The 26,245-nt window shown below is 44.1% G+C and overlaps 1 protein-coding gene across 6 annotated transcripts; it reads left to right on the top strand.

Annotated features, from left to right (window-relative positions):
- Positions 1-3,848: 3,848 nt before the first annotated feature.
- LOC120035957 (V-type proton ATPase 116 kDa subunit a1-like) lies at positions 3,849-24,262 on the top strand. Of its 6 annotated transcripts, none has more exons than XM_038982446.1 (22): positions 3,849-3,954; positions 5,461-5,634; positions 7,485-7,563; positions 7,679-7,776; positions 7,884-8,024; positions 8,718-8,800; positions 9,821-9,947; positions 10,217-10,299; positions 10,430-10,523; positions 13,031-13,243; positions 14,341-14,491; positions 14,855-14,994; positions 15,536-15,705; positions 15,822-15,912; positions 16,066-16,184; positions 16,419-16,635; positions 16,770-16,877; positions 16,998-17,108; positions 18,905-18,922; positions 19,508-19,625; positions 19,760-19,931; positions 23,926-24,262. In XM_038982446.1, the coding sequence occupies exons 2-22, from the start codon at positions 5,518-5,520 to the stop codon at positions 24,017-24,019; spliced, it is 2,544 nt and encodes an 847-aa protein (XP_038838374.1). In that variant the 5' UTR covers positions 3,849-3,954; positions 5,461-5,517; the 3' UTR covers positions 24,020-24,262. The 6 variants fall into 6 exon arrangements, with proteins under 6 accessions (XP_038838374.1, XP_038838395.1, XP_038838398.1 ...); XM_038982467.1 differs by having other exon boundaries at positions 7,884-8,012; XM_038982455.1 differs by having other exon boundaries at positions 3,856-3,963.
- The last annotated feature ends 1,983 nt before the right edge of the window (positions 24,263-26,245 follow it).

Below are 26,245 nucleotides of genomic sequence, written 5' to 3' on the forward strand. Positions count from 1 at the left end.
CTTGTCCTAGAGAGATTTACTCGGTTATCAAAACGTCACGCCAAGGTAAGCCTACACGAGACACAGACCTAATTTTAATTGTTTCTAAAATCCCCTATGGGAAAAATGAATGGTGGAAAAACGATTGGAACCATTTTCTTGTTTGACTGCTAGGTTTTATGGGTAATATGATTCATACTGTGGTATTCTATAGTCAAAGTCCAACCTGTAAATGACAAAAATGTAAATGAGATAGAGAATAGGGAGAGAATCTCAGAGTAAGGTAATTAAAAAAAGTATGTTTTATCTATTTAATATACCAGTACACACACTGAGACTTTTATCCGCTATATTTGTCCAAGTGTTATTTATGTTTCTGCTGTAGGCGGTGGTAGACACACCAAACCGACCCCACCTTAATATCGTCTCCTTATAGACATCTATTCGTAAGCAATGTGGACTCTCTTTCTTGGGATTCTACATGTCTTGCATAAAGAGGATGAAAAGTATGGTGGTTTACACTGTCGTATAGATCTCCAGCAGAGGGCATATTGTCTTCATGGGCCCTCCACGTTGTACAATGTCATTTTTCAGCAATCAATTCCAATGACAGTAAGCTAACACATTCTTGCCAGGTCAATGCTAGTCAGTCACTCAACTTTACATTTATGGCTATTCCTGTTTCCAAATATACATTTTTGTCATTACAGGGTCCGTGGTACATTGTTTGACCAGTCACAATTAGGCAGGCCAGCAATCACACATGTATGGGCACACCGGAGACCAACTTACATCACACAGGACAGGCCCATCTACACATTCTAGCAACAAGCTGTTAAAAGAGAAAATGAAATATGTGAGTATCTAGTCTTCTAAGTGCACTTATTCAATTGAGGGCCACATCACAATCACAGACACTACTAGGTGTTGGTATAGTTGCCCCCAGAGCTATATATTTAGAATAAATACATGGCTCCGTTTGCCCCTAACCTCTGGTTCATGGTCAGTTACGTGCCTTCAGAAAGTATTCACACCAATTGACTTTTTCCACATTTTGTTGTGTTTCAGCCTGAATTTAAAATGTGTTACATTTAGATTTTTTTGTCACTGGCCTACACACAATACCGTATAATGTAGGATTATGTTTTTAGACATTTTTAGAAATGAATGAAAGATGAAAAGCTTAAATGTCTTAAGTAAATAAGTATTCAACCCCTTTGTTATGGCAAGCCTAAATAAGTCCAGGAGGAAAAATGTGCTTAACAAGTGACATAAGTTGCATGGACTCACTCTGTGTGCAATAATAGGGTTTACATGATTTTTGAATGACTACCTCATCTCTGAACCCCACACATACAAGTATAGTTGACGGATGTCTTGAGATGCTGCTTCAATAGATCCACATAATTGCCCCCACCTCATGATGCCATCTATTTTGTGAAGTGTACCAGTCCCTACTGCAGCAAAGCACCCCCACAACATGATGCTGCCACCCCCGTGCTTCACGGTTGGGATGGTGTTATTCGGCTTGCAAGTCTCCCCCTTTTTCCTCCAAACATAACAATGGTCATTAGGGCCAAGCAGTTCTATTTCTGTTTCCTTAGACCAGATTACATTTATCCAAAAAGTACAATCTTTGTCCCCATGTGCAGTTGCAAACCGTAGTCTGGCTTTTTTATGGCAGTTTTGGAGCAGTGGCTTCTTCCTTGCTGAGCGGCCTTTCAGGTTATGTCGATATAGGACTCATTTTACTGTGGATATAGATACTTTTGTACCGGTTTCATCCAGCATCTTCACAAGGTCCTTTGCTGTTGTTCTGGGATTGATTTGCACTTTTCGCACCAAAGTACGTTCATCTCTAGGAGACAGAAAGCGTCTTCTTCCTGAGCAGTATGACAGCTACGTGGTCCCATGGTGTTTATACTTGCGTACTATTGTTAGTACAGATGAACGCGATACCTTCAGGCATTTGGAAACTGCTCCCAAGGATGAACCAGACTTGTGGAGGTCTACAATTATTTTTCCTGAGGAATTGACTGATTTCTTTTGATTTTCCCATGATGTCAAGCAAAGAGGCACTGAGTTTGAATGTAGGCCTTGAAATACATCCACAGGTACACCTCCAATTGAATCAAATGATGTCAATTAGCCGATCAGAAGCTTCTAAAGCCATGACATCGTTTTCTGGAATTTTCCAAGCTGTTTAAAGGCACAGTCAACTTACGTAGACTTATGTAAACTTCTGACCCACTGGAATTGTGATACTGTGAATTATAAATGAAATAATCTGTCCGTAAACAATTGTTGGAAAAATTACTTGTGTCATGCACAAAGTAGATGTCCTAACCGACTTGCCAAAACTATAGTTTAACAATACATTTGTGGAGTGGTTGAAAAACGAGTTCTAATGACTCCAACCTAAGTGTATGTAAACTTCCGACTTCAACTGTATCTGTAAGGTCCCTTAGCCGAGCAGTGAATTTCAAACATAGATTCAACCACAAAGACCAGGGAGGTTTTCCAATGCTTTGTAAAGAAGGCACATATTGGTAGATGGGTAAAAAAAAAAAGCAGACATGGAATATCCCTTTGAGCATGGTGAAGTTATTATTAATTCCACTTTGGATGGTGTATCAATACAGCCAGTCACTACAAAAATAAAGGCGTCTCTCCTAACTCAGGGATTTACCCATGAGGCCAATGGTGACTTTCAAACAGTTACAGTGCTGAATGACTGTGATAGGAGAAAATTGAGGCTGGATCAACAACATTGTAGTTACTCCACAATACTGACCTAATATTTCAAAACATGCATCCTGTTTGCAACAAGGCACTAAAGTAAAACTGCAAAACACATTTCTAAAACAATACACTTTTTGTCCTGAATACAAAGTGTTATGTTTGGGGCAAATCCAATACAACACCTTACTGAGTACCAATCTCCAATTCAAGCATAGTGGTGGCTGCATCATGTTATGTGTATGCTTGTAATCATTAAGGACTGGGGAGTTTTTCAGGATAAAAAAGAAATGGAATGGAATTAAGCACAGGCAAAATCCTAGAGGAAAACCTGTTTCAGTCTGCTTTCCACCAGACACTGGGAGATGAATTCACCTTTCAGCAGGACAATAACCTAAAACACAAATCTACACTGGAGTTGCTTACCAAGAGTCAGCGAATGTTAGAGGTTGAGTTACAGTTTTGACTTAAATCTACTTGAAAATCTATGGCAAGACCTAAAAATGGTTGTCTAGCAATGATCAACAACCAATTTGACAGAGCTTGAATATTAAAAAAAAAAGAAACATGCTGTAATCGCTTCCAAATGTGCATTGACTCAGGGGTGTGAATACTTACGTAAATTAGATATTTCTGTATTCCATTTTCAATAAATTAAATTAAATTAATTTCTAAAAACATGTTTTCCCTTTGTCATTATGGGTTTTGTGTGTAGATGGGTGAGAAAAAGAGTGAGAAAATAACTCAAGGGGTAGGAATACTTTCTGAAGTCACTGTATGTTTTATCCTTCGAATTTTGAGTTGACGGGTCTGCACCCAGATCTGTGGCTTGGACAAGTTTAATTGGTAGGTAGCATAGCGGTTAACAGAGTTGGGCCAGTACCCGAAGGTCGCTAGTTTGAATCCTCGAGCCAACTAGGTGAAAAATCTGTCATTGTGCCCTTGAGCAAGGCATTTAAACCTAATTGCTCCTGTAAATCGCTCTGGATAAGAGCGTCTGATAACACATTATTTTAACGTGAATGCCAACAATTAGATGTTGTCTTCATATGAGTTGAGGTGTGCATCATCATGATCATCAATATTATGCTTAGGTGACGTCAGTCATGTGAAGCGCACTAGCCAAGCCTCTGGTTATGAAGGCTGATCAGCTGATATTTCGTTGAGCGCTGTGTGTGGAACAGCGTTGAAAACTGGGAGCCGGGAGTGGAAGACTAGTAGCTAGCTACAACAATAGTAAGAAACGTATGGTTTGGTGACAGTATTCGTTGTTCAATACCAGCATTGTTTACAATATATATATATATTTCCCCCCTGTAGCTAGTAAAGCAAACGTTACGGATGATTCAGTAACATTCACCAGCTCGCTAACGTTATCCGGTTACCGTAGCTAGGTTTAACTTGCTATGCTAGCTATGATTTAAGATTAGTTAGATTTCTGTCAAAAGACGTCAAATAACCTTAGTGTCAGTCGAGTAAGAACGTTAGCTAGTCATTTTGTACTGTAATATAACATTGTTGTTTTTGCTGAACGTTAGCCAGCGTACGTTACCAGAAAGTTTGAGGTCCAACAAGTGCTTCGCCTGCGTCCTGGCTAACTAGCTAGCTTGTTATTAATGTTTGTTAGTTAGCTAAATTAGCCAGTTAGCCAGCGGTACAATTAATTGTCAGTTCATATCGTAGATATATGCTGACAATTAACTGTACCGCTGGCTTCCGAATTTTATAGCGAACTGCTTTGTTCTTATAATGTAACTAACGTTAGTTAACGAGTAACGTTAACCACTGTCAAAACACACAAACACTAACGTTAGATAAGACTCACTGCCTGATTCGAGCTGTCAAGGATGCAGACAAAAGAATGGTCATGCAGATATGCTAAACAAGCAGTGACCCGACAAAAAAGATCCTCTTACATGGACTTTAATGATATAGTTTGCTAAATGTATCCCCACTAGTTCAACCGTTGTAGTTAGTGTTGATATTGACGACGTAATCCTGCTTGACTGGTAAATCAGATCACATGATGCGGTTTAATCCATAGCTAGCTAGCTAGCTAAACCTGTTATGGCACTCGAGGCATTTGCACTTCAAGAACATATGAAAATGTGTGTTTAATTTACTTATAATGAGTAAAGTGTGAACCTGTTGTCTGTCCTGAGTCAGTTTGCACCCTAGACTGAGAAACTCAAAGGCTTGGCTCGAAAGTCTGTCATTGATTGTACAAGATGAGATAGGGGGCCTATTGTGAGATGAAACTGAATGAGGGTCGTACTGTCACATATGATGGTACTTTTACATGTATTATGGTTCTTGAAGAGTGGCTACCCAGTTTCATGACAAAATAATGACTAATGAGCCAAACTGAATTCCTGCAAAGATTATGGGGGCTAGATGCTAGATTTTTTTCTGAAACATGCCTGCTCCTCATTTAAGTATAAACTATCACATCACTAATACAGAATGTTTATTACTGCTGTACAATTAGGGTCATCCTTACAACACACATTAGAAGAGGGTGCAGGTCAATATCTTTTTCTCTGAAATTACACTTCAAATCATAAAGTTAAGGCCATTGTAGTGTGAAGGGAAACAACACAAGGGAACTTCGTTGGCAATGTAGGCTTATGTATTCTCAGAGTTGGCTGTCTTTTTGAAAACATTGGAGGCTCATTCCTTCTGGTGGGACTCAGCTTCTCCTGTTTACTGTGCAGGTGACGTTTTCAATATTTTTGTCCCTAGCTAGAAATCCAGGAGGATCCCATTGATCGCTGAGCAGGTGCACCACACTACGCCATCATGGGGGAACTCTTCAGAAGTGAGGAGATGACCCTGGCCCAGCTCTACCTCCAATCAGAGTCTGCCTACTGCTGCGTCAGCGAATTGGGCGAGATCGGAATGGTGCAATTCCGTGATGTGAGTTGTCCAGGCTTCTCTTCCATTCGTCATTGTGATGCTCTAGAGCTAGACTATGCTTATTATCTGTCCTTTCCTATTTTGAGTGCTATTCTGTCTGTCAATCCATCTTCAGGCTATATAGGTCTAGAGCAGTGTAATGTATGGCTGTTAACAAAGGACAAACTCAGGAAGAAGGTAGATGAATATGGTAGTCTGTTGTAGTAACATCGAATCAGTCAGATGGTTGTGAAAGCACATACCTTGGCGTCTGCAACATTTTCATCATGTGCACATAGCTGACTCTTTGGGCTGAGCATGGGAAAGCTCACACATGACATCCCTCCTGGGATCATATGGTGTGGGGGGAAACTAAGGCAGTGTTTCGGGCCGCCGCTGCTAAATCGTTGCCGACACTCCCCCAAAAATATTATTATACATTTTTGGGATGGCATAATGTTTTAATTTGAAACATAAATGACTAACACCTGAAGTAGTATGTAGGAAATATAATGGACCTAAACATTGGGGCCCCCATTGATTTTAGTTTTTGAATCACTCAGATAGGATAAGAACACTGCAAAATGTGTAGAATTGCAGGAAAACTTTGTCTCTTTAGCCAAATGTTCTGTTGGGGATCGTGCTACTGACCACGTCCACACTCACCACCTAAGCACCATTTTGTTCCAGAAAAAACCCTGGAGTTAGTGTACAAAACATTAGGAACACCTTCCTAATATTGAGTTGCACCCCATTTTTCCCTCTGTACAGCCTCAATTCATTGGGGCATGGACTACAAGGTGTCAAGCGTTCCACAGGGATGCTGGGCAATGTTGAATCCAATGCGTCCCACAGTTGTGTGAAGATGGCTGGATGTCCTTTGGGTGGTGGACCATTCTTGATACACACGGGAAATTGTTGAGCGTGAAACACTCCGCAGCGGTGCAGTTCTTGACACTAAAACAGGTGCGGCTGACGCTTACTACCATACCCCATTCAAAGGCACTTAAATCTTTTGTCTTGCCAATTCAACCTCTGAATTGCACACATACACAGTCCATAGTCAATTGTCCCTACTTTAGCCTGTCTCCTCCACTTCATCTCTACACTGTTTGAAGTGGATTTAACAAGTGGCATCAATAAGGGATCATAGCATTCACCTGGTCAGTCTGTCATGGAAAGAGCAGGTGATCCTAATGTTTTGTACACTCGGTGTATATTTGTAGCATTAGACTCATTGAGTCTTTGGTGTTTTTCAATGAGGTAAATACAGATGGGCAATGCCATGTTCCAGCCAATGTATTTGAAGCTGCTATGCTGCATCAGTTAGGCTATAGTGCTTTTAAAGGAAAATTATATTTCAGATGGTGTCAACATAATTTAACTTTAATGCATTTTGCCGTAAAATGTCCTTTTAAAAAGTCACCAGAAGTGAATTTCTGTGCATGCCCCCAGACTGCCCCAGCATAAGGACATTCTCCCCATCCCCCATACCAACGTTGCCACACGTTCTGAAAAAAATCCTAGGGGAAACACTGAAAGGGACTAGCTGTTGTACCCAGTATGTTGTTATTATACCCTTTATTTGGTTGTATTACCTCTCCTCATTCATAAGACCAAATGATAGCTAACTGGTGTCCGCACTGTTTTCAGAACATATTAGCAATGCTGTTTTCGCTCTGAGGTTTCCTGGATAAGTTATTGCATTTTTATAGAAGTAACCTAAGTTATAATTTCTTTGAATGCATCTTAGTGTTACGACACAATGTTTGTCTCTAGTTGTATGTGACAGATAATGGCAAATGGATTGAAGGCATTTTTATCCCTGCGATGGCAAAAGGTTTTGAATAGTTTGCATGTTTGCATTACAGTTGAACCCAGACGTGAACGTGTTTCAGCGCAAGTTTGTCAACGAAGTGCGTCGATGTGAGGAGATGGACCGCAAGCTTCGTGAGTGAGCTCAAGGGTTTAACCCATTGCTTCACTCATTATACTCCCCCATATTTACAACAGTATCACTGCTATTGGTTATCCCTACTCAGACTGTCATCTCGCTCTCTCACAGGGTTTGTGGAGAAGGAGATCAAGAAAGCCAGCATTCCAATGGTGGACACGGGAGAGAACCCAGAGGTCCCCCCCCCTAGGGACATGATTGACCTGGAGGTAACTTCACCCCGTTTTCTCTTAGAATCCACTCTGGTTACAAAGTGCTCAACTCACCATGTCCCCAGCTCACTAACTCCCCCATCACCCTCTGTCTGTCTCTATAGGCCACTTTTGAGAAGCTGGAGAATGAGCTGAAGGAGATCAACACCAACCAGGAGGCCCTGAAGAAGAACTTCCTAGAGTTGACGGAGCTCAAGCACATCCTGCGCCGCACTCAGCAATTCTTCGACGAGGTCAACTCCACTGTACACAAACCAGTTCACTATTTATTCACAGCGTTTCTGTGCCTGCCTTATTGACTAGGCCCCTTGCGGACTTCATAGTGAATCATAGGATTATATTAACCTCGTATGGGTCAGATGTCTGCATCCTATGTACAGTATATGGTAGCATAAGGCTTGTGTATTTATAACGGTTCGGTAATTACATCCCCAACCCCAGACCAGTTATTCAAGTTTAATGATGCACCTAGGTTACATAGCAGAGTAATACGCCATACACAGATAGTCATTCACATATGACCGAGACGAGACTACCTACTGTCTGTACTTTTGACCTGCATCAACTCCACTCCACTGAGTTTGCAAGCAAAGCTACTTGAACTTAGAATGTTATCACCTATTTTACAAGCGCTTATGAGGTTGCATGGGGGTAAATCATTCAGCTGAATGTGTAGCTTTTTTTGCCAATAATTTACGGTTCATATAAACCCTAGCTAGCTGTTTGCTATGTTTTATAAAGAGCCTGGCCTGTGTTCAATATCATGCTCCTGCCGACTGAACTGTCAAACCTTCCCAGGGTGTAAATCGTTCCCCAACAAAGCAAGCCAGTTGTTCCTGAAAACAGGGATGCATTTATAATGCTTTTTATCATATGTCTAATTGGTTGAAAATATCTTGGTCTAAATGTAATGGTTGTCATTCTCCACCCCGCTGCAGATGGAGGACCCCAACCTGCTGGAGGAATCGTCTACCCTGATGGATCCCGCTGAAGCAGGGACCCGTCCTCCTCTCAGACTGGGGTGAGTCTGAGTCCTTGGTCCACTCTATTAAGGAGGCATTAGCCATCTCCTCAAGACTTAAAGGTCAATGAAAAGACTATCATTACATTACTTCCTGGAGGTGGAGTCAGTCAGTGTAAAACCTAAATGGTGGACAAGCTCAGGCTGTCAGATTAGTTGGGCCACTAAGGTCACATGACGGGGTGTGTGTGGCGGTGCTCTGTGTCTCTCTGCGTACTCAGTCCCTAAGCTGACAGCCCACATGCTCTGTCAGTATCGGTGGACAATTGTTTCCTAATGACTTTTAATGGTTGGTAAGAGGCCAGTACTACTACTACTACAGGTGCTACCACTCTAGCCTGTTGCCTGGCAGTAAGATGTAGCTCTGTTTATCAGGGTTCTGTCTTCAGTAGTGGACCGAGTGAGCCGAATCAGTAGTGGACCGAATTGATACGTGGTCACATACATTCTAGAAGAGGGGGACTTCAAAGTTTGTCATCTATTTGCAGACAGAGACAAAGAAAATAGATTTGATTAAATGTCATAAAGTGTAAGCAAATCGGGGACAATTTCAACAGAAAATGGTGTGAAAAAATCACTCTCAGAAAACGTAACTAAAATAGCTCAATACTGTGGTTGTGGCAAAGTTTAGCGCTCATTTGGTAATGGATTGCTTGGTACGGATGCAGTGCCCCAAGGCCCTAGGGCTTCCTATCTGATGTCTGTTTGATGCTCCTCCATGGCTCCCATGCCCTCAGCTACCATTCCTATATCCACCACTATCCAGAGAGGATGTTTTCATCAGCAGTGCTCCCATCACCAGTGTGAACAAACAAAATCAATGACCTCTGTCCTTATGTGCCCAGGTTTCATTCTGTAATGCCATTGCATTACGGACTGATCTTGGATCAGCTCCAACTTGAGCTGCCATTTAGGGACCTAACTCATTGCAAATATCAAACACCTTATTTTGAGATGAGGGATACATTTCGTAGCTGTTCTACTGTAAATGCTGATCCATGCCTTATCGTCCTCCTGTAGGTTTGTTGCTGGGGTGATCAGCAGGGAGCGCATCCCTACGTTTGAGAGGATGCTGTGGAGGGTTTGCCGTGGTAACGTGTTCCTGAGGCAGGCAGACATTGAAGACTCACTGGAGGACCCTGCCACGGTCAGTAACTATTCACTGATACTAGTATAATAATCTGGAGGGTTTAGGGGAACAAAAACTGTGCAGGATTTTGTGTGACCTATTCAGTGGTATACTGTTGTACCATGACCGCTTGGTGACATTGTGTGATTGTCATATGAGTGGCATTGATCTTTTTATTCATGCTACCTCATCCATACTCTTTATGATAGAGCAGAAATATCACTATCAGACAATGTTTTGTCTCCTCTTCTCTTCACTTAACTCATGTTGATATGTTTCCCCTACAGGGTGACCAGGTCTATAAGTCTGTCTTCATCATATTCTTCCAAGGAGATCAGCTGAAGACTCGGGTTAAGAAGATATGTGAAGGGTAAGGGGCTATGATTGGTTGAGAAATTCAAGAAACACTAACTAATCTAGACAGAGGAATGTTGTAGTTGGTTTTCTGTTCCGCTCCAGGCACTCTGGGTTGATCAACCCCTCTCTCCTTCACCTCTCAGGTTCCGAGCGTCACTGTACCCCTGTCCAGAGACCCCCCAGGAGAGGAAGGAGATGGCTGCAGGGGTGGCCACCCGTATCGATGACCTGCAGATGGTACGACCTGCCTGGCCTATTGTAACACAGACAGGGAGTCCACACAGTCAGCTAGCCAAAACTAACAGATATTTACATCATGTCTTGTTACATAAATTAAATCTAACAGATCCTTACATTTTCAAGTGAATTAGTCCTTCAATATTTCATCTGTTTTCATTGTGAACTTGATCTGGGCTCTATCATGGCTTCTGATCAGTGTTCTGTTTTCCCTGTAACTGTATACTCAGCTGCCAGAGGCTGTGGTGGAGGGGAGTGGTAGGTGACCACATGAGGTGTGTGGCTAATTCAAAGGCGGTTTTAGTCATTCGTTTGAGGAACGAAACCTTCTTTCTATTGTTCAACATGACACTAGTCATCTTTTGATGTGATTTTTGGATAGACCTTTATTTAACTTTCTGCTAATGTTAGTCTTTTGCGTAGTCAGGATTCTTGCTCTGCGTCTTGCTGCTTCAATGTCTGCGGAAGTTTCGGTTCCTCTTTCTGCCATTTCCTCTGTACTGAGCCATCAAGCCCTCAGCCAAATTATGATGAAGTGGAGGGAAAGACTGATACTAGATTAGTTCCCCCAGCAGTGTTGCAGTAATAGATATTTTATCTATCACACAAAACCACAGAGGAGATATTTGTTGATCACATTAGGGAGGCCTTCAAATTGAGTTAACTTCTGTCTGTTTGCAGTGTTCATATCTCAAGATGTTCTGGCTTCAGTGTCTGACTCACTCAACCTCTTTGGCGGTAGTGCATCAATGGGCTGGGTGGAGCTGGGTGTGAAAAAGTTACAGGGAGAGGTCAGAAACGGTTGTCACTCGTGCCGTGCCAGGCCCATGAGTCGGCTGAACTGGATCTGCCTCTGGCCTGGCTTTGGGAGAGCACCTCTAAACCTGGCACAGTGACTCACTGCTCTAAAACGGGGCAAAAACAGTCACGGGACTAGGAGTGAAGGACAATCCCAACACAAACACACCACTTTGGTATTATAATCCAGTGTCTAACACCCTGTCTCCTTGTGCCAACTGTGTCTGGTGACCCAGGAACAATGCCTGTCTCAGTGTTTTCTGTTTTTTGCAGCTGTTGAGCAACATGTGAGCTGTGGTCTTTAGAAGTCCAGCCCACACAGACAGAACTTCAGTTTAGCCTTCCATGGAACAGCAGCAGCGTATGGTGCAACACCATCCCTATACTAAGAGAAACCCAATACTCCCTCTGGGAATACCCAGTTCTGTTGTTGTGTTCTGCTCCAAAGCCCTACGTAGTCTGGTGGTGCAGACGGTTTGCACTTGGATGGACAGGAGGCTCCCTTTCCTTGTTTGGCTAGGAGGAACCCTCACTCGCCTCGCATATAGGAAACCAGCTGATCATCAGGGTGGTTTACACTGAGTTCAGCCAATTAGCCACCCACTCCACTCACATAGTGACCACATTTACTACTCACATTCTCAGGAATGGGCTTAGCTTGAAGTTTAAAAAAAATGAGTCACTCACAATGCACTTCTCTCTGATAGACAGACACCCAGTGGTGTGTGTTTCAGTGGTGTGTGTGTGTGTGTTTCAGTGGTGTGTGTTGAGAATCTCTGTGGTTCAGGATCAGTTACAGCCCCCAGTGTGGACAGAGCGTGAGCGACTCTGCATTACGTTTGGCAGGCCCCCTGTCTGCCAGAAATGTTAACATCCTCTCATTGCCAGTAAGTGCCTGGGAATGCTTGCCTCGCTGTTTGAAGGTCCACTGTTATTCCCGTCGCTACGGGGGCGGGATAGTCGTCGACAAGAGAGAAGGGCGAGGGTGGAGGGGAAATGCCCGGCCCGCTAGTTTGGGAGTGAACAGTGTGTGTTCGTGGGCGTGAGAGGGTCTCAACAACGTGGGCGAGAGTGGGTGTAGGGTAGCGGCATGTTAGCAATCCGCTGATCATAAGACATTCACTTGATATGAATCAGTGCTGCATACCTGAGAACGCCTCCGCCGGCTCTTACGGGAAACCCTGCTATGCTGGGTCTGATATAACCCCTTATCAAACTTGATCACATAGTGCACACTGTCCAGCAAAGCCTTCTATTAATGTGAACCACCTCCACAAATAAGAAGCGGAACATGATTCATTGCAACAGCACTTGCTGTTCTGGACATGTAGGGAAGGCACACTATGCAGACCAATGCCACTCCCCACACAATTCTAGCGTTGAGTGGAAACTACTAGAGGATTGTCCTGATTCCACAGTCTCCGACCCTGGCCTACATCTAGGCCTGCATCTGTTTTCCATTTGAGGTCGGTTTAGTTAGGCGCATACCTTTGTTTGTTTAAATGCTGAGTGCGAATGTGTTAATTGAGAACTGCCTGCAAACTTTGTCAGACACATGAACAGCCGGTAGACTGTCTAGGACAGAGCACCTGAGCTAGTTACACAGCTGGATATGTTCTGTACCCAGCCACGCAAGGTTTCAACTACAGTAGCATCCTAGTCGCATCTTGTCTCCATATCTCAAACCCTGATCTCCTTCTCCGCTGCAGGTGCTGAACCAGACGGAGGACCACAGACAGCGGGTCCTGCAGGCTGCAGCCAAGACCGTCAGGGTGTGGTTCATCAAGGTGAGGAAGATGAAGGCTGTCTACCACACCCTGAACCTGTGCAACATCGATGTCACCCAGAAGTGTCTGATCGCCGAGGTGTGGTGCCCCGTGTCAGACATGGACTCAATCCAGTTCGCCCTGCGGAGAGGCACGGTGAGTCGAGTGGACACCCGTCTCGACTAGAGGCGTGGGGGAGGTACAGGGAGTTTTAAGTTGCGTCCCAAATAGCACCCTATTACCTTTTAGAGTCCATAGGGCTCTGGTCGAAAATAGTGGGACTGGGTTCATATCCCATATCTATTTAATGGGACATTTCTATCATACTGTTTAGGTCAAGTTCATTTATGGAGGACACTGTAGCATTAAGACATTACGAACCAGCGAGCCTCATAGTCACCAGTTAACCCAGCTTTGAGACCATTATGCCTGGACTCTGCTAGGCCGTTAAGTCGTAACAGATCCAGACTGAGAGACAGTGCTAACAGGACGTGGAGAGGCACTGCGTGAGTGCTGGGTATGTGAGGATTTTACACCTATCATGAGGCTAGATTCCAGCGGTATCAGGACGTCATGCTGTCCTCTTCTGTAGTCCTGTCCTCTTCTGTAGTCCTGTTCTGTTGTCCTGTTCATGCCAGTAAGTGCTTAACCCTGTCACGCACAGCATTCAGTCTCCATGCTGCATTTATCCCACCAGGCAATTTTTACCCCACATGTCTCGTTGAGAAACACAGGGACATACTGTCCTCAATACACACAACGATTCTACTTCTATCTCAGCCATCAAACCATCCCTTGGACAAGCTGTTGTCCTTCACACACAGCAGGCATGGGAGATCAGATGATACATGTAGTATGAGAGATTCATCTCCAAATCAGCTGTGGAAATGAGTCTGTCATATTCATCTGATTTATTGAAGACGTTGTTGCAGATCTTTGAGTGATGGAGGTATGGAAGGTCTCAGTGCCCAGTCTACAGACTAATGGGGAAAGCAGGAGGATTCCTCTCATTCCTGAGTGCTGAGGAGATCCCAGGCCAGCTGACAGTCAGACTCTGGCTGGAACAATGCAATATCCCTTTGTTAGACACATTCATGGGAGATTGAGCTAGCAGGGCAACTCCTGCTGTTCTCAATGCCTTGTAGGGCTGAATACCTCAACTCCCTGTAGAGGTTAACAGAGTGGTATTGTTGTGTCCTCCTGACCATTCTCTGAGCGTGTTTCTCTGGCCGTCTTTCTGTCTTGGTCTCCAGGAGAAGAGTGGTTCCACCGTCCCCTCCATCCTCAACAGGATGCAGACCAAGCAGACCCCGCCCACCTTCAACAAGACCAACAAGTTCACCTCGGGCTTCCAGAACATCGTAGACGCCTACGGCATCGGGAACTACCGCGAGATGAACCCAGGTAACCACATCTGACACGATCAACCTCCTCTCTCTCTCGCCATCCTTTATTCCCCTTTTATCATTCAACTACCTATTGTTCAAATTATTGGCATTGTTGTTTCAATAACCTCACTAGGCAGCAGACTTTTATTTTGTAGGGATCTCATAACTCACATCATGTCTATGTATCCAGCTGGCTAGATCACTGTGCCAAAGCAGGTGATAAATGTTCACCCCCGGTGCCAAGTCTATTTCCCCCATTATCACCCCATCACTGTCGATCATGCTGTATTGTGTATCACTGGTACGTGTGAACTTGGGTTGGTTCACTCTCCCATTCCACAATGTGTACGCTCATGATTCCCTCCCTCCCTGTCCCCAGCCCCATACACCATCATCACCTTCCCCTTCCTATTCGCTGTCATGTTTGGGGACCTGGGCCACGGGGTGCTCATGACCTGCGCTGCCCTCTACCTGGTCCTGAGAGAGAGCCGCCTGGTCGCCCAGAAGAACGACAACGAGGTATGGACAACACTACCCCTGCCATCAGCCAATCAGCTCCATCCCTCACCCCTTATCCAGCCTCTAGCTCCATTACTGGGAACTTAACAGGGCTTGGTTACCTCTCTGCTTTAGACAGATTCTATGGCCCTAACACTGTAGGTGCATCATGATGGCCAGTTGATGCTTTTTGAGTGTGAATAAATAACCAAATCCTTCTATGGCTAAAACAAAATGTAACTGAGACCAGATTCTAACAGTGTAAAGTATCACTTCTGGTCTGTGTGGATGTTCGATGTGGTGCGCGTTCAGCAGGACGCAATATTTTGGAACATTCAGATAAAAAATATTCTATGTAGAACAAACATGCCTCTGACGTGTAGATTAAGGAATCACTTCGGCTCTATTCATGTTTTTTCTGTCTGCAACGTTCTACAGTGTTTTGCAACAGAACGTGGCCATAGTTTGATTCTAACAGTGTAATGTGTCACTTCCTGTCTGCGGGTGTAGATGTTCAACATGGTGTTAGATTCAAACAGTGTCACTTCCTGTCTGTGTGTAGATGTTCAGCATGGTGTTTGCTGGGCGCTACATCATCCTACTGATGGGCATCTTCTCGATCTACACCGGCATCATCTACAACGACTGCTTCTCCAAGTCACTCAACCTGTTTGGCTCTGGCTGGAGCGTCAGGCCCATGTTCGACCTCCGCGTTAACAACCTCACCTGGTCGTAAGTATCCCTCTCTGTCGGTCTCATACTGTCTGTGGATTGGATTAGTTTACCTCCTGGACCTTGTTGGCAGTGCCCTCTGTGAAGTGATGATTCATGTTTGATGTTCTCCTCAGGTTTCAGACACTTGATGAAAACAAGGTTTTACAGTTGGACCCTGCAGTACGAGGAGTCTTCAATGGACCTTACCCCATTGGCATTGACCCAGTGAGTACTCCGTCTCTGTGAGAAAATGCTGAAATCCCCTTACAATAAAGATGGATAGTGAGCAAAAAAAAGTTATATTTTGATAAATGTAATATGTTACATTTATATCATCCTGATTTCATTGTCTTATAACTGTTTGATTGTGTTCTTCAGATCTGGAACATCGCCACCAACAAGCTGACCTTCCTCAACTCCTTCAAGATGAAGATGTCAGTGATCCTGGGGGTCATCCACATGCTGTTTGGAGTGTCTCTCAGTCTCTTCAACCACCTGTGAGTCACGCTTAGAAGCTACAGTCCTTGTATATAGAGCACTGTCTATGAATTTAAAAGGGTTTATATTTCCCCAGCCTTATCCCTCTGCTGTCTACCAAAACAAGTGGTGCAGCACTTTTTTATTTATTTTTTAATTATCCCAGACTAACTTTAAGGAAACATGACAGTTTGTTTCCTGTCTGTACATTACTATTTTATCCGATGGTCAACGTGTCTTGTTCTTTTCTGAAGGTATTTCAAGAAACCCCTGAATATCTACCTGGGCTTCATCCCAGAGATTGTGTTCATGGCCAGTTTGTTTGGGTACCTGGTCATCCTGGTCTTCTATAAGTGGTTGGCCTACGACGCTCACACCTCCAGAAATGCTCCAAGTCTTCTCATCGCCTTCATCAACATGTTCCTGTTCAACTATAGCGACCCCACCAACCAACCCCTCTACAGAGGACAGGTGATCATTCCATCCATCCTTTCATCTGTCAATCTGCCCTTTTTTTAATTGAGCGAGCCATTTTATGGTGGGATAATGTGTGACGCCCCATACGCATCTAACATCCCTCGTTCTCTCGTCCTTCCCCTCCACAGATGGTTATTCAGACGCTGCTGGTGTTGATAGCCTTGGCGTGTGTTCCCTGTATGTTGATAGTGAAAACCCTGGTTATGCGGCGACAGTACCTCTGGAAGAAGAACTTGGTACTGTACTAACATCTGCCCTCCCACACACATTTGTTCCATTGAGTTCCATTGGGATCTGGAGTGTAGCGTTTGTGACCCCAGCAGTAACCCCTGTCATCCTCTTGTCTGTTCCTCCAGGGCACCCAGAACTTTGGAGGGATCCGGGTGGGAAACGGCCCAACGGAGGACCAGGCTGAGATCATCCAGCATGACCAACTCTCCCAGCACTCAGAGAACGACGAGCATGAGGTGAGAAACGAGGATACCCCTAGCCTCCACTCTGTTGGCCTAGCATATATGAAGTATGTGACCAGAGTAGTCTATTATAATGTTGGCCCAATAGCGGACTCCATTAGATACTGCTGTAGGCAATATGATCCAGACCTAGCCCAGATGGAATAACCTTGAGTAATGAAGTCATCAGTCACATATAGAAACCCAACCCATTTACTTTACCAGAGCTCTCATATTCCCTGGTTCACCAACAGCAGCATATAATATGTATTGATTATAGAAGTGGGATCTGGCAGGAGCAAATGAAACTGACCACAAAGCTAATCCAGCAGCTCTTTTTACTCAACATGTGCATTATTGTAATACCTACAAAAATGTAGTTTAATTTTTAGACGGTAAACAGTCACACTGAATCAAGTCTGTGGGATTGTTCTGTGTTCTCTCCCTCACCTTTTCAGGAGTTTCTGATAAACATATGAAACGATACAACAGGCTCCTGTGAACCTCAAACCAGACGAGCTGTCAGTTTGTTTCTGTAGCTCTCAGGAAGCAGTTATGGCTGTTAAGACAGAGCTTGCTCTTTTATGCTTCCAGGACCGAAGATTTATAGAGCAGCTTTCAAAGCGCCTCACACAGATTCCTATCCTATCATAGTTGACTTTTGAAGTGGAGAGGAGTTTTATTTGATTGGAGGTTACTTTATTTAGCAATGTTAGTCTCTACAGTCCATGCCACTATAAACTATGGCCTTGGATGAGAAGCGATCTCTCTGATTCAGTGGACGGGGCTGTGCTGGAACAAATCTTTTAATTCTAATATGTTGTATTCATTTCCAAGACGTTTTAGAGCCGTGTCACATCGCATGTTGATAATGTGAGCTCTGGCTCATTAACAAAAGGCTGAATGGATTGCAGTGGTTGCATGTATCACCATGCAATCCGTTTCAAGCCATTTATTAATTGCATAGTGTATTTCCAGTTCACTGACCAGACTGCATTTGTGTTATGTGTTTAGAGTTGTGCAGCTCCTCCCTCTGGCTAGCAGGTGTTCAGGCAGGCAGGGTGCTAAGTAACTAACACAGTAAATATAGCATTTCTGTTTTAACATAGAGGAACTCATTTTAACAGGCCACCTTTACAGAATTCTTGCCTATAAACTACTCGGGTCATCTGGTCAAGTATCCAAATTATGCTAACCGTGTTAATCCTCAACGACAGAACTTAATTCATTAATTTGTGTTAAATTGGGAAATACCGTCTTTGGTCTTAGATATGGTAAATAGCTATACTACCGTTAACTAGGCTAAAGCTTTAGTTAGCTTTTTCCTAACCAGCCTTCCTGAATGGCTAAGCAGGGTGTAACCCAAACAGCCCAGTCCCACCTGCTGTCACTGTCAGAAGTGGGTCACCAACCCCATTGGTCATTACATTCCCCATCACTGTCTCCCCTAGCAACCACAGACGTAAACACAACAACAATATGCCAAAGACCAAAGGCCTATAGATATATCTGGAAATGTCACAGGAGAATGTTGTCACAAAATACTAAGCATGCACAAATGCATGCTTTTGGAGGAATCGCTATGCATCACCTAGATACCAGTGCCATAATGTTTTTATGCAGCCCCTTAAGAAACTTGTCAGTAGTTTTGATCCAGTGCCTGTGACGACTGCAACACCTAATCACATTGTGTATATTATACATCTTCCTATGTTTAATGTCATTGTTTTCTCTTGTTTCTCTCATCACTGTGTCCTGTTGTCATGTCACCTGTCACTAACAAACCTAACTTGTTGTCAATCGCTTTCAAGGCCCCCGAGGAGGAAGTGGTAAGCCAGGCACTCATTCCCCCCCCCCCCCCCCCCCCCCCCCCCATCCCCTTACCCAAAGTGCATGTCTTGCTAGTCTCTCTATGCCCCTGCTTGTGTATGATCGTGTGTATCTCTGTCCTGCATGTGTGTGTTCTGTCCCCTGAGGCTGTTGACTGTGTGTGTGTGGTCTGAGTTTTTGCTGTCTCTGGGTGTTCAAGGGATTCTTCTAACGTGCAGCAGCACACTTGGCCGCACCCTTAGACTAGTAGTGCTTCCTTTCTGCCCCGATCATGAGGTGGTACTACCATTACCAGCATGGCATATCCTGCAGAGCTCCTCATTTGTCTGGTTCATGGGTCGTAGGGAAGGAGCTTCTTGGGAGACCTCTGCTACAGAGGTCTGACTAGTGGGTCAGGCTGCTGTTTCTGGAGCTCTTTTAATCTGGTGAATGTCTTCCTCAATGTGGTACCGTTTAGCCATGAACTTTACTGTCGTTAGAGATTGCCCAGGACCTCATTTGGACCGGTCTCCCGGTCCCTGTACTGTTGTGTCCTTGTCCCCTAGGGGTTCATACTGGATGTGTGTTCTCTCTCCCTCCTCCAGTTTAACTTTGGGGACGTGGCTGTGCACCAGGCCATCCACACCATAGAATACTGTCTGGGCTGCATCTCCAACACAGCTTCCTACCTACGCCTATGGGCCCTCAGCCTGGCCCACGCACGTGAGTACATAAACCTCTCTCTCTCTCTCATGTTCTCCTCTCTCGCTGCGTCTCGCTCTCTACCCTTTTTGGTTTCTCTTTGAAAGGGTACAGTAAAACAGTTGATTTCCTTCTCTTCCTCTGTGATCCAACAGAGCTGTCAGAGGTTCTGTGGACCATGGTGATGCACCTTGGACTGTCCTCCAGGAGCTTTGGGGGTTTCGTTGCCCTGTCCATCATCTTCGGGGCCTTCGCCGTCCTCACTGTCTGCATCCTGCTCATCATGGAGGGCCTGTCTGCCTTCCTGCACGCACTGCGTCTGCATTGGTGAGAGACACACTGCTCTCTTGCACATAGACAACATGTTTGTTCAGTCTGTGGCGTCTCAAACTAAGGTCTCTAGAACCTTCCCTGCACTTAACAGCCACTGTAAGCTGTGGAGGGCTCCATCTTCTGCTAGTCTGGAGTCCTCATTGACTTGGGTCAAATCGCATTTTATTGATCACATATATACATGGTTAGCAGATGTTATTGTGAGTGTAGTGAAGATCCGACAGTCCAGCAGTATCTAACAGGTAATATCTAACAATTCCACAACAAAACCTAAAACACACAATCTAGTAAAGGAATGGGATAAGAATATATGGATGATCAGTGACAGAGCGGCTAAGATGCAGTAGATGGTGTAGTATACAGTATATACATATGAGATGTAATGTGAGATATGTACACGTTCTTAAAGTGGCATTATTCAAGTGACTAGTGCTCCAGTTATTATTAAAGTGGCCAATGATATCAAGTCTGTAGGTAGGCAGCTGCCTCTCTGTGTTAGTGATGTCTGTTTAACAATCTGATGGCCTTGAGATAGAAGCTGTTTTTCATTCTCTCGGTCCCAGCTTTGATGCACCTGTACTGATCTCGCCTTCTGGATGGAAGCGGGGTGAACAATTGTTGTCCTTGATGATCTTTTTGGCCTTCCTGTGCTGTAGGTGTCCTGGTGGGCAGGTAGGTTGCCCCCGGTGATGCGTTGTGCAGACCGCACCACCCTTTGGAGAGCCCTGCGGTTGTGGGCGGTGCAGTTGCCGTACCAGGCGGTGATACAGCCCGACAGGATGCTCTCGATTGTGCACCTGTAAAAGTTAGAGGGTTTTCGGTGACAAACCACTTTTTTTTTTTCAGCCTCCTGAGATTGAAGAGGCGCTGTTGCTCCTTCTTCACCTGCATAAGTGGACCATTTCAGTTTGTCTGTGATGTGTACACCGAGGAGCTTAAAACTTTCCATCTTCTCCACTGCTGTCCCATCGATGTGGATATGGGGGTGCTCCCTCTGCTGTTTCCTGAAGTCCACGATCATCTCTTGTTTTGCTGACATTGAGTGAGAGGTTATTTTCCTGACACCACACTCCGAGGGCCCTCACCTCCTCCCTGTAGGCAGTCTCGTCGTTGTTGGTTATCAAACCTACCACTGTTGTGTCCTCTGCAAACTTGATGATTGAGTTGGAGGTGTGCCTGGCCACGCAGTCGTGGGTGAACAGGGAGTACAGGAGAGGGCTCAGAACGCACCCTTGTTGGGCCCCAGTGTTGAGGGTCAGCGAAGTGGAGATGTTGTTTTCTACCTTCACCACCTAGCGGTGGCCCGTCAAGAAGTCCAGGACCCCGTTGCACAGGACGGGGTCGAGACCCAGGGTCTCGAGCTTAATGACGAGTTTGGAGGGTACTAGGGTGTTAAATGCTTACATAAGTGTTCCTCTTGTCCAGATGGGATAGGGCACTGCAGTGGGATGGCGATTGCATCGTCTGTGGACCTATTGGGGCGGTAAGCAAATTGGAGTGGTTCTAGGGTGACAAGTAGGGTGGAGGTGATATGATCCTTGACTTGTATCTCAAAGCACTTCATGATGACAGAAGTGAATTGCTACGGTGTGATAGTCATTTAGTTCCATCACCTTTGCTTTCTTGGGAACAGGAACAATGGTGGCCATCTTGAAACATGTGGGGAGAGATTGAATATGTCCGTAAACACGCCAGCCAGCTGGTCTGCGCATGCTCTGAGGACGCAGCTAGGGATGCGGTCTGGGCCGGCAGCCTTGTGAGGGTTAACACGTTTAAATGTTTTACTCATGTTGGCCACGGAGGAGGAGAGCCCACAGTCCTTGGTAGCGGGCCACGTCGGTTTGTTTGGAAGCAAGAAGTCCGCGACGGGGCTGGTTTTATTTTTGTAATCCGTGATTGTCTGTGATTGTCTGTAGACCCTGTAAAGGAAGGAGCATGTCTTCAGTAGTTTCCTCCTCTGTCAGAGGGCATGGAGGTGTGGCTCAGCCCTGTAGCGCCCCCTGCTGGTGAAACTATGGTAACAGACGTTTTAGCTCTAGTTACTCTGGGCATCGTCTGAGCCCTCAACCGTGTGTGTCTCAATGGAAACAGGGCGTGTCTCTCCGTCCTACTTGTATTAAGCAGACCGGTGCTACTGGGAGCTGTGGTTATCCAGCGCTCACCTTCAGCTCTTTCCTGGCCAGGAACCTGGAATATCTCTGCATCCCATAAAGCAGTGGAGGATTGTGTGTGATATGCTGGCCATCATGGAGAAACTTCTGGTGTCTCGGAACAGCCCTGTTGAACTGGAAGTGATCATCCACTAGCACCCTCGCACAGCACTGACACAGACCCTCATCACTGTATTTACCCAGCACATTGGAATCTAATGCTCCACTCTCACTGAAAGGCCCTTAGGGAAAGGCCCTTAGGCCTTCTAAACTTTTTTGTGTTTTTTTTTTTTCAAACTTATTTTTCTTAGTGGCCGCTAACTAACACAGTTGTAAATGTGATTTTGAACTGCCAAAGTAATGTCAGGCGTCTGTCAAATGTATAGCAGTAGTAAATGTTTATCTAGCTGTGGCCACCATGCATACGTACTTGCTCCTATTCCAAAACCATTTAATCCAGCCAGAGATTCCTCCAGTAGCTGAGAGAGGAGTCATCCCTTAAACACTTCTTGGTCTATTTTAGATTCTGACATTTTAGCTTCAATCAAATACTGCCTCTGTACTCCAGCACTTTGGATTTGAAAGGATACAATGACTGTAGTTAAAGTGCAAACTGTCAGCTTTAATTTTAGGGTATTTTCGTCCATATCAGGTGAAACGTTTTAGAAATTACAGCACTTTTTGTACATAGCCCCCCTTCCCCATTTAGGGGACCAAAAGTATTGGGACAAATTCACTTGTGTATTAAAGTAGTTAAGTTTGGACCCATATTCCTAGTACACAATGAATACATCAAGCTTGTGACTCTACAAACTTGTTGGATGCATTTGCTGTTTGTTTTGGTGGTTTCAGATTATTTTGTGCCCAGTAGAAATTAATGGTCAATATCGTTTTGTAATCACTTTTATTGTATAATAAGAATATAATATGTTTCTAAACACTACATTAATGTGGATGCTACCATAATTATGGATACTCCTGAATGAATTGTGAATAATGATGATCGAGAAAGTTAGACGCACAAATATCATACCCCCAAGACATGCTAGCCTCTCACCATAACAATAACAGGGGAAGTTAGTGTTTTGTGAAGGGTATGACATTTGTGTGTATCATTTCAAATCCAAAATGCTGGAGTGCAGAGCTAAAGCATCAAACCATTTGTCACTATCCCAATACTATTGGAGCTCACTGTAAATCAGTTTTCAGTCTAGGGAGGAATTACGATCTCAGATTCATAGAAACACAAAGCCTATCACTTTTTCTTTGTTTCTTTGCCTTAAATTTCTTAAAGGAAGTAGTGCTAGTTGACTACATCAAACATATCCCGCTAAGTTTTACCTTCTCTTGTAAGCGTATTCTAGTGGAATATTCTAGAGCCCCAGCCTACCCAGATGAACATCTACCTCCAGACATAGGGAGGAATGACAAGCATGTCTGCTTCCTCCACTGAAAGGTTATCCAGCCGTTAGTTTGCAGGGAGATTTTATAAATAGGGAGATGGAAAGAGGGTTGTGTTTCGCTTCTGAGGACCAGGCCTAGGCCCTAACGTGGGTGTGATACAAAGTGGGTTACACAGGGAGGTTGTGGAATGGAGAGCAGGGGTCATCTCGCCATCATCTCCGTCTGGCTTTGGCTTGATACAATCAGTAAGGGCTACCTATATTGCACCTCAAAGAAACTCTAGTTTAAAGGGACTCCAGACTTACTTTCAAAAGATGTTTGTATAACCGTTGATGGTGCTAGACTAGTATGTCTGTGCAGCATTGATCTTTACGTTGATTGATTGTTATTGTAATATGCCTGATGTTAACTGTTGCCTCTCTTGTTCTCTCTAGGGTGGAATTCCAGAATAAGTTCTACGTAGGCCAAGGCTTCAAGTTCCTCCCGTTCACCTTTGAAAGCATTCTGGAGGGAAGGTTTGAGGACTGAACACTGTCCTGACCACTGCTCCTATAACCTCTCTGTTTCTCTTGACAGCCAATGTGATGTTGGTGTAAGGTAGACTCCACCCACCCTGGGTGTTGCCACAGGATCCCATGTGATTAACTCTGAGCTCGCTGGTCAGGATCTTGGGTAAAATGGCTCTTTTTGAAAATCTGAAGTTAATCACATCTGTATTTCATATCCTGGTGCCGTGATTGTTTTGTTTGTTCGATAAATTATTTAACGTGTTTTTTGTTGTGAAACCTGTCCGATGATGTGTTTGAACCTCCCTGTGAGAATTGCATTTCTGATCATTGTAAACGAGGACTAGCTTTCCGGTAGTCTAAATTTAGTTCATCTACAGATTGTCATTGATACAGTAGATGTCCATGGAAAATGAGAGAAAATGGCACCAGGCTCACATCCAGTAAAGGCGATTACTGGAGGTCTTTTAAGTGTTTTATTTTTATATTTTTTTAGTTGTCCCTTGTTCTTATCAACATCTCCCTCTCACGTCGCTGCTCATATTAATACACAAAATGTTCACCCACACATTCTCTGCAGCACATAAAATCAGACAGACCTCTACTGTAAAAAAGTCTAAAGGGATTGAGTTCTACCATACAATGACTCATGCTAGCAGTTTCTTTATGCGACGCAGTGAATTGAATCTCTTATGTATCAGAGGTCGATCTTGACACGTCCTATCATTTTCTGCCGTTTTGACCTGATGTGTTCTATACTGAATGCACTGTTTTGGTCTACATATCTGTGATATGCAGTGAACTTTGGGTAACCTGTCTGTCACGTGTCATATTAGTGTGGAGTATTTCAATAGTGTAGAAAGTAGCTGGATTTTCTGTGATAATCCGTGACTATGAGATTATTGGTCATTGTGTGTTGTTTTTGTTCCACACCTGTCTAATTAAGTGTGTACACCGTGAGTGTAGGCCCGTGTGAGGGGAGAGGGAAGGACAAACCACACAACGGGAATATGTAAAGGGGATCAGTGTATCGTCATAATTGTGAGACATCAACTAAATCTGTATATGAGGGTGGTTGCATTGAGAATCTGTCTGTATGTGTTTGTCATTAAACAGGAAAGAGCTGGTTAAACAAACACATTTTACAATTCTTCTGGCTGGGATTGGTGGAGGGTCATACGTTTCAAGTGAGCAGTTAACAGATCAAGCAATTTAGTGTTGGGTTTTGAGTGTTTAAGGGTGTAAGATGCCGTTAAGTGGATAATAATTAATTGAATGCTAGCACCACACTTACTACCCCCCAAAAAAGTGTTGGAATTGAATGTATGTCAAATGGTTAATGCATTATGCATGCTTTCAATATACATTCACAAATGTCAAGGTCTAAGCCTGTGCTAAAACTGAAACTGGCTATATGAATACAGGGATGACAAAAATCAAGCCAAGGGCACTTTCTGGTGGTTACTGAGTGTAGTGCCGGTATGGTTTTCAGCATCAGTGTCTCTAGTTTCTCAGCAGTCCCCATGAGGGAGCTATTGCACTGGAGTTATCACTGGTCGAGCAGCCAAACACATTCTCACTGCAAAAGCTTATTCACTTTAATCATTCAAGTAAGGTAAATGTTATTTAGTAGACAGTGCTCTGTTCTTCAAAACTAGCTGTCAACGGAAGGACACTTAATTTGCACCGTAAGGGAACTTTTCCTTGGCTGTCCTACCAGAATCCGATATATGTGTAAAAAGGTCTTAACATCAGCTAAAACGTCTCCGTGACACATCAATTATTTGAATGACCTGCTCTACATGTGTACTTTGTGGCTGGAATGTGATATCTTAAAGCTCCGTGCTAACCGAAATGAGTCCAGAAACGGCTGGGCACTTACTGTAGCACATCAAGGTACACTCATCCGCTCTCACATAATGGGTCTTTTCTTAAAGTAAACCACTTTTTATTCATTGCATAATGGATTGACCTGATTAAGACTTATTATGGCAGGGGATTGTGTTATGATATGATTACTCCAAAAATCTTAAGTGCACACTAGATATTTCTCCTGTTGCACAGCTAGCTCAGAGTCACATTGACCCTCTTATCCTGTGGAAGACAGCTTGAAAATAGAAGCCCCCCTCAATCCCATAATTAAACCTGACCTGGTTTATCTCAAGGAATAAGGACAACACAAGGGAAGGCATGTCGAGGGGCTCCTCAATTGAACTATGTCTATGGGGTCTCTGTCTCCATGGTGTGG

Source organism: Salvelinus namaycush, chromosome 3 (assembly GCF_016432855.1).
Source record: "Salvelinus namaycush isolate Seneca chromosome 3, SaNama_1.0, whole genome shotgun sequence".
NCBI classification, from domain to species: Eukaryota; Metazoa; Chordata; class Actinopteri; order Salmoniformes; family Salmonidae; genus Salvelinus; species Salvelinus namaycush.

Excerpts from the sequence above, each read along its gene's own strand:
- LOC120035957 (XM_038982446.1), top strand. The coding sequence starts at position 5,518 with ATGGGGGAACTCTTCAGAAGTGAGGAGATGACCCTGGCCCAGCTCTAC. Across the intron at positions 7,564-7,678 it reads GGAGATGGACCGCAAGCTTC|GGTTTGTGGAGAAGGAGATC; the intron begins GTGAGTGAGCTC and ends GCTCTCTCACAG. Across the intron at positions 14,492-14,854 it reads CTACCGCGAGATGAACCCAG|CCCCATACACCATCATCACC; the intron begins GTAACCACATCT and ends CCCTGTCCCCAG.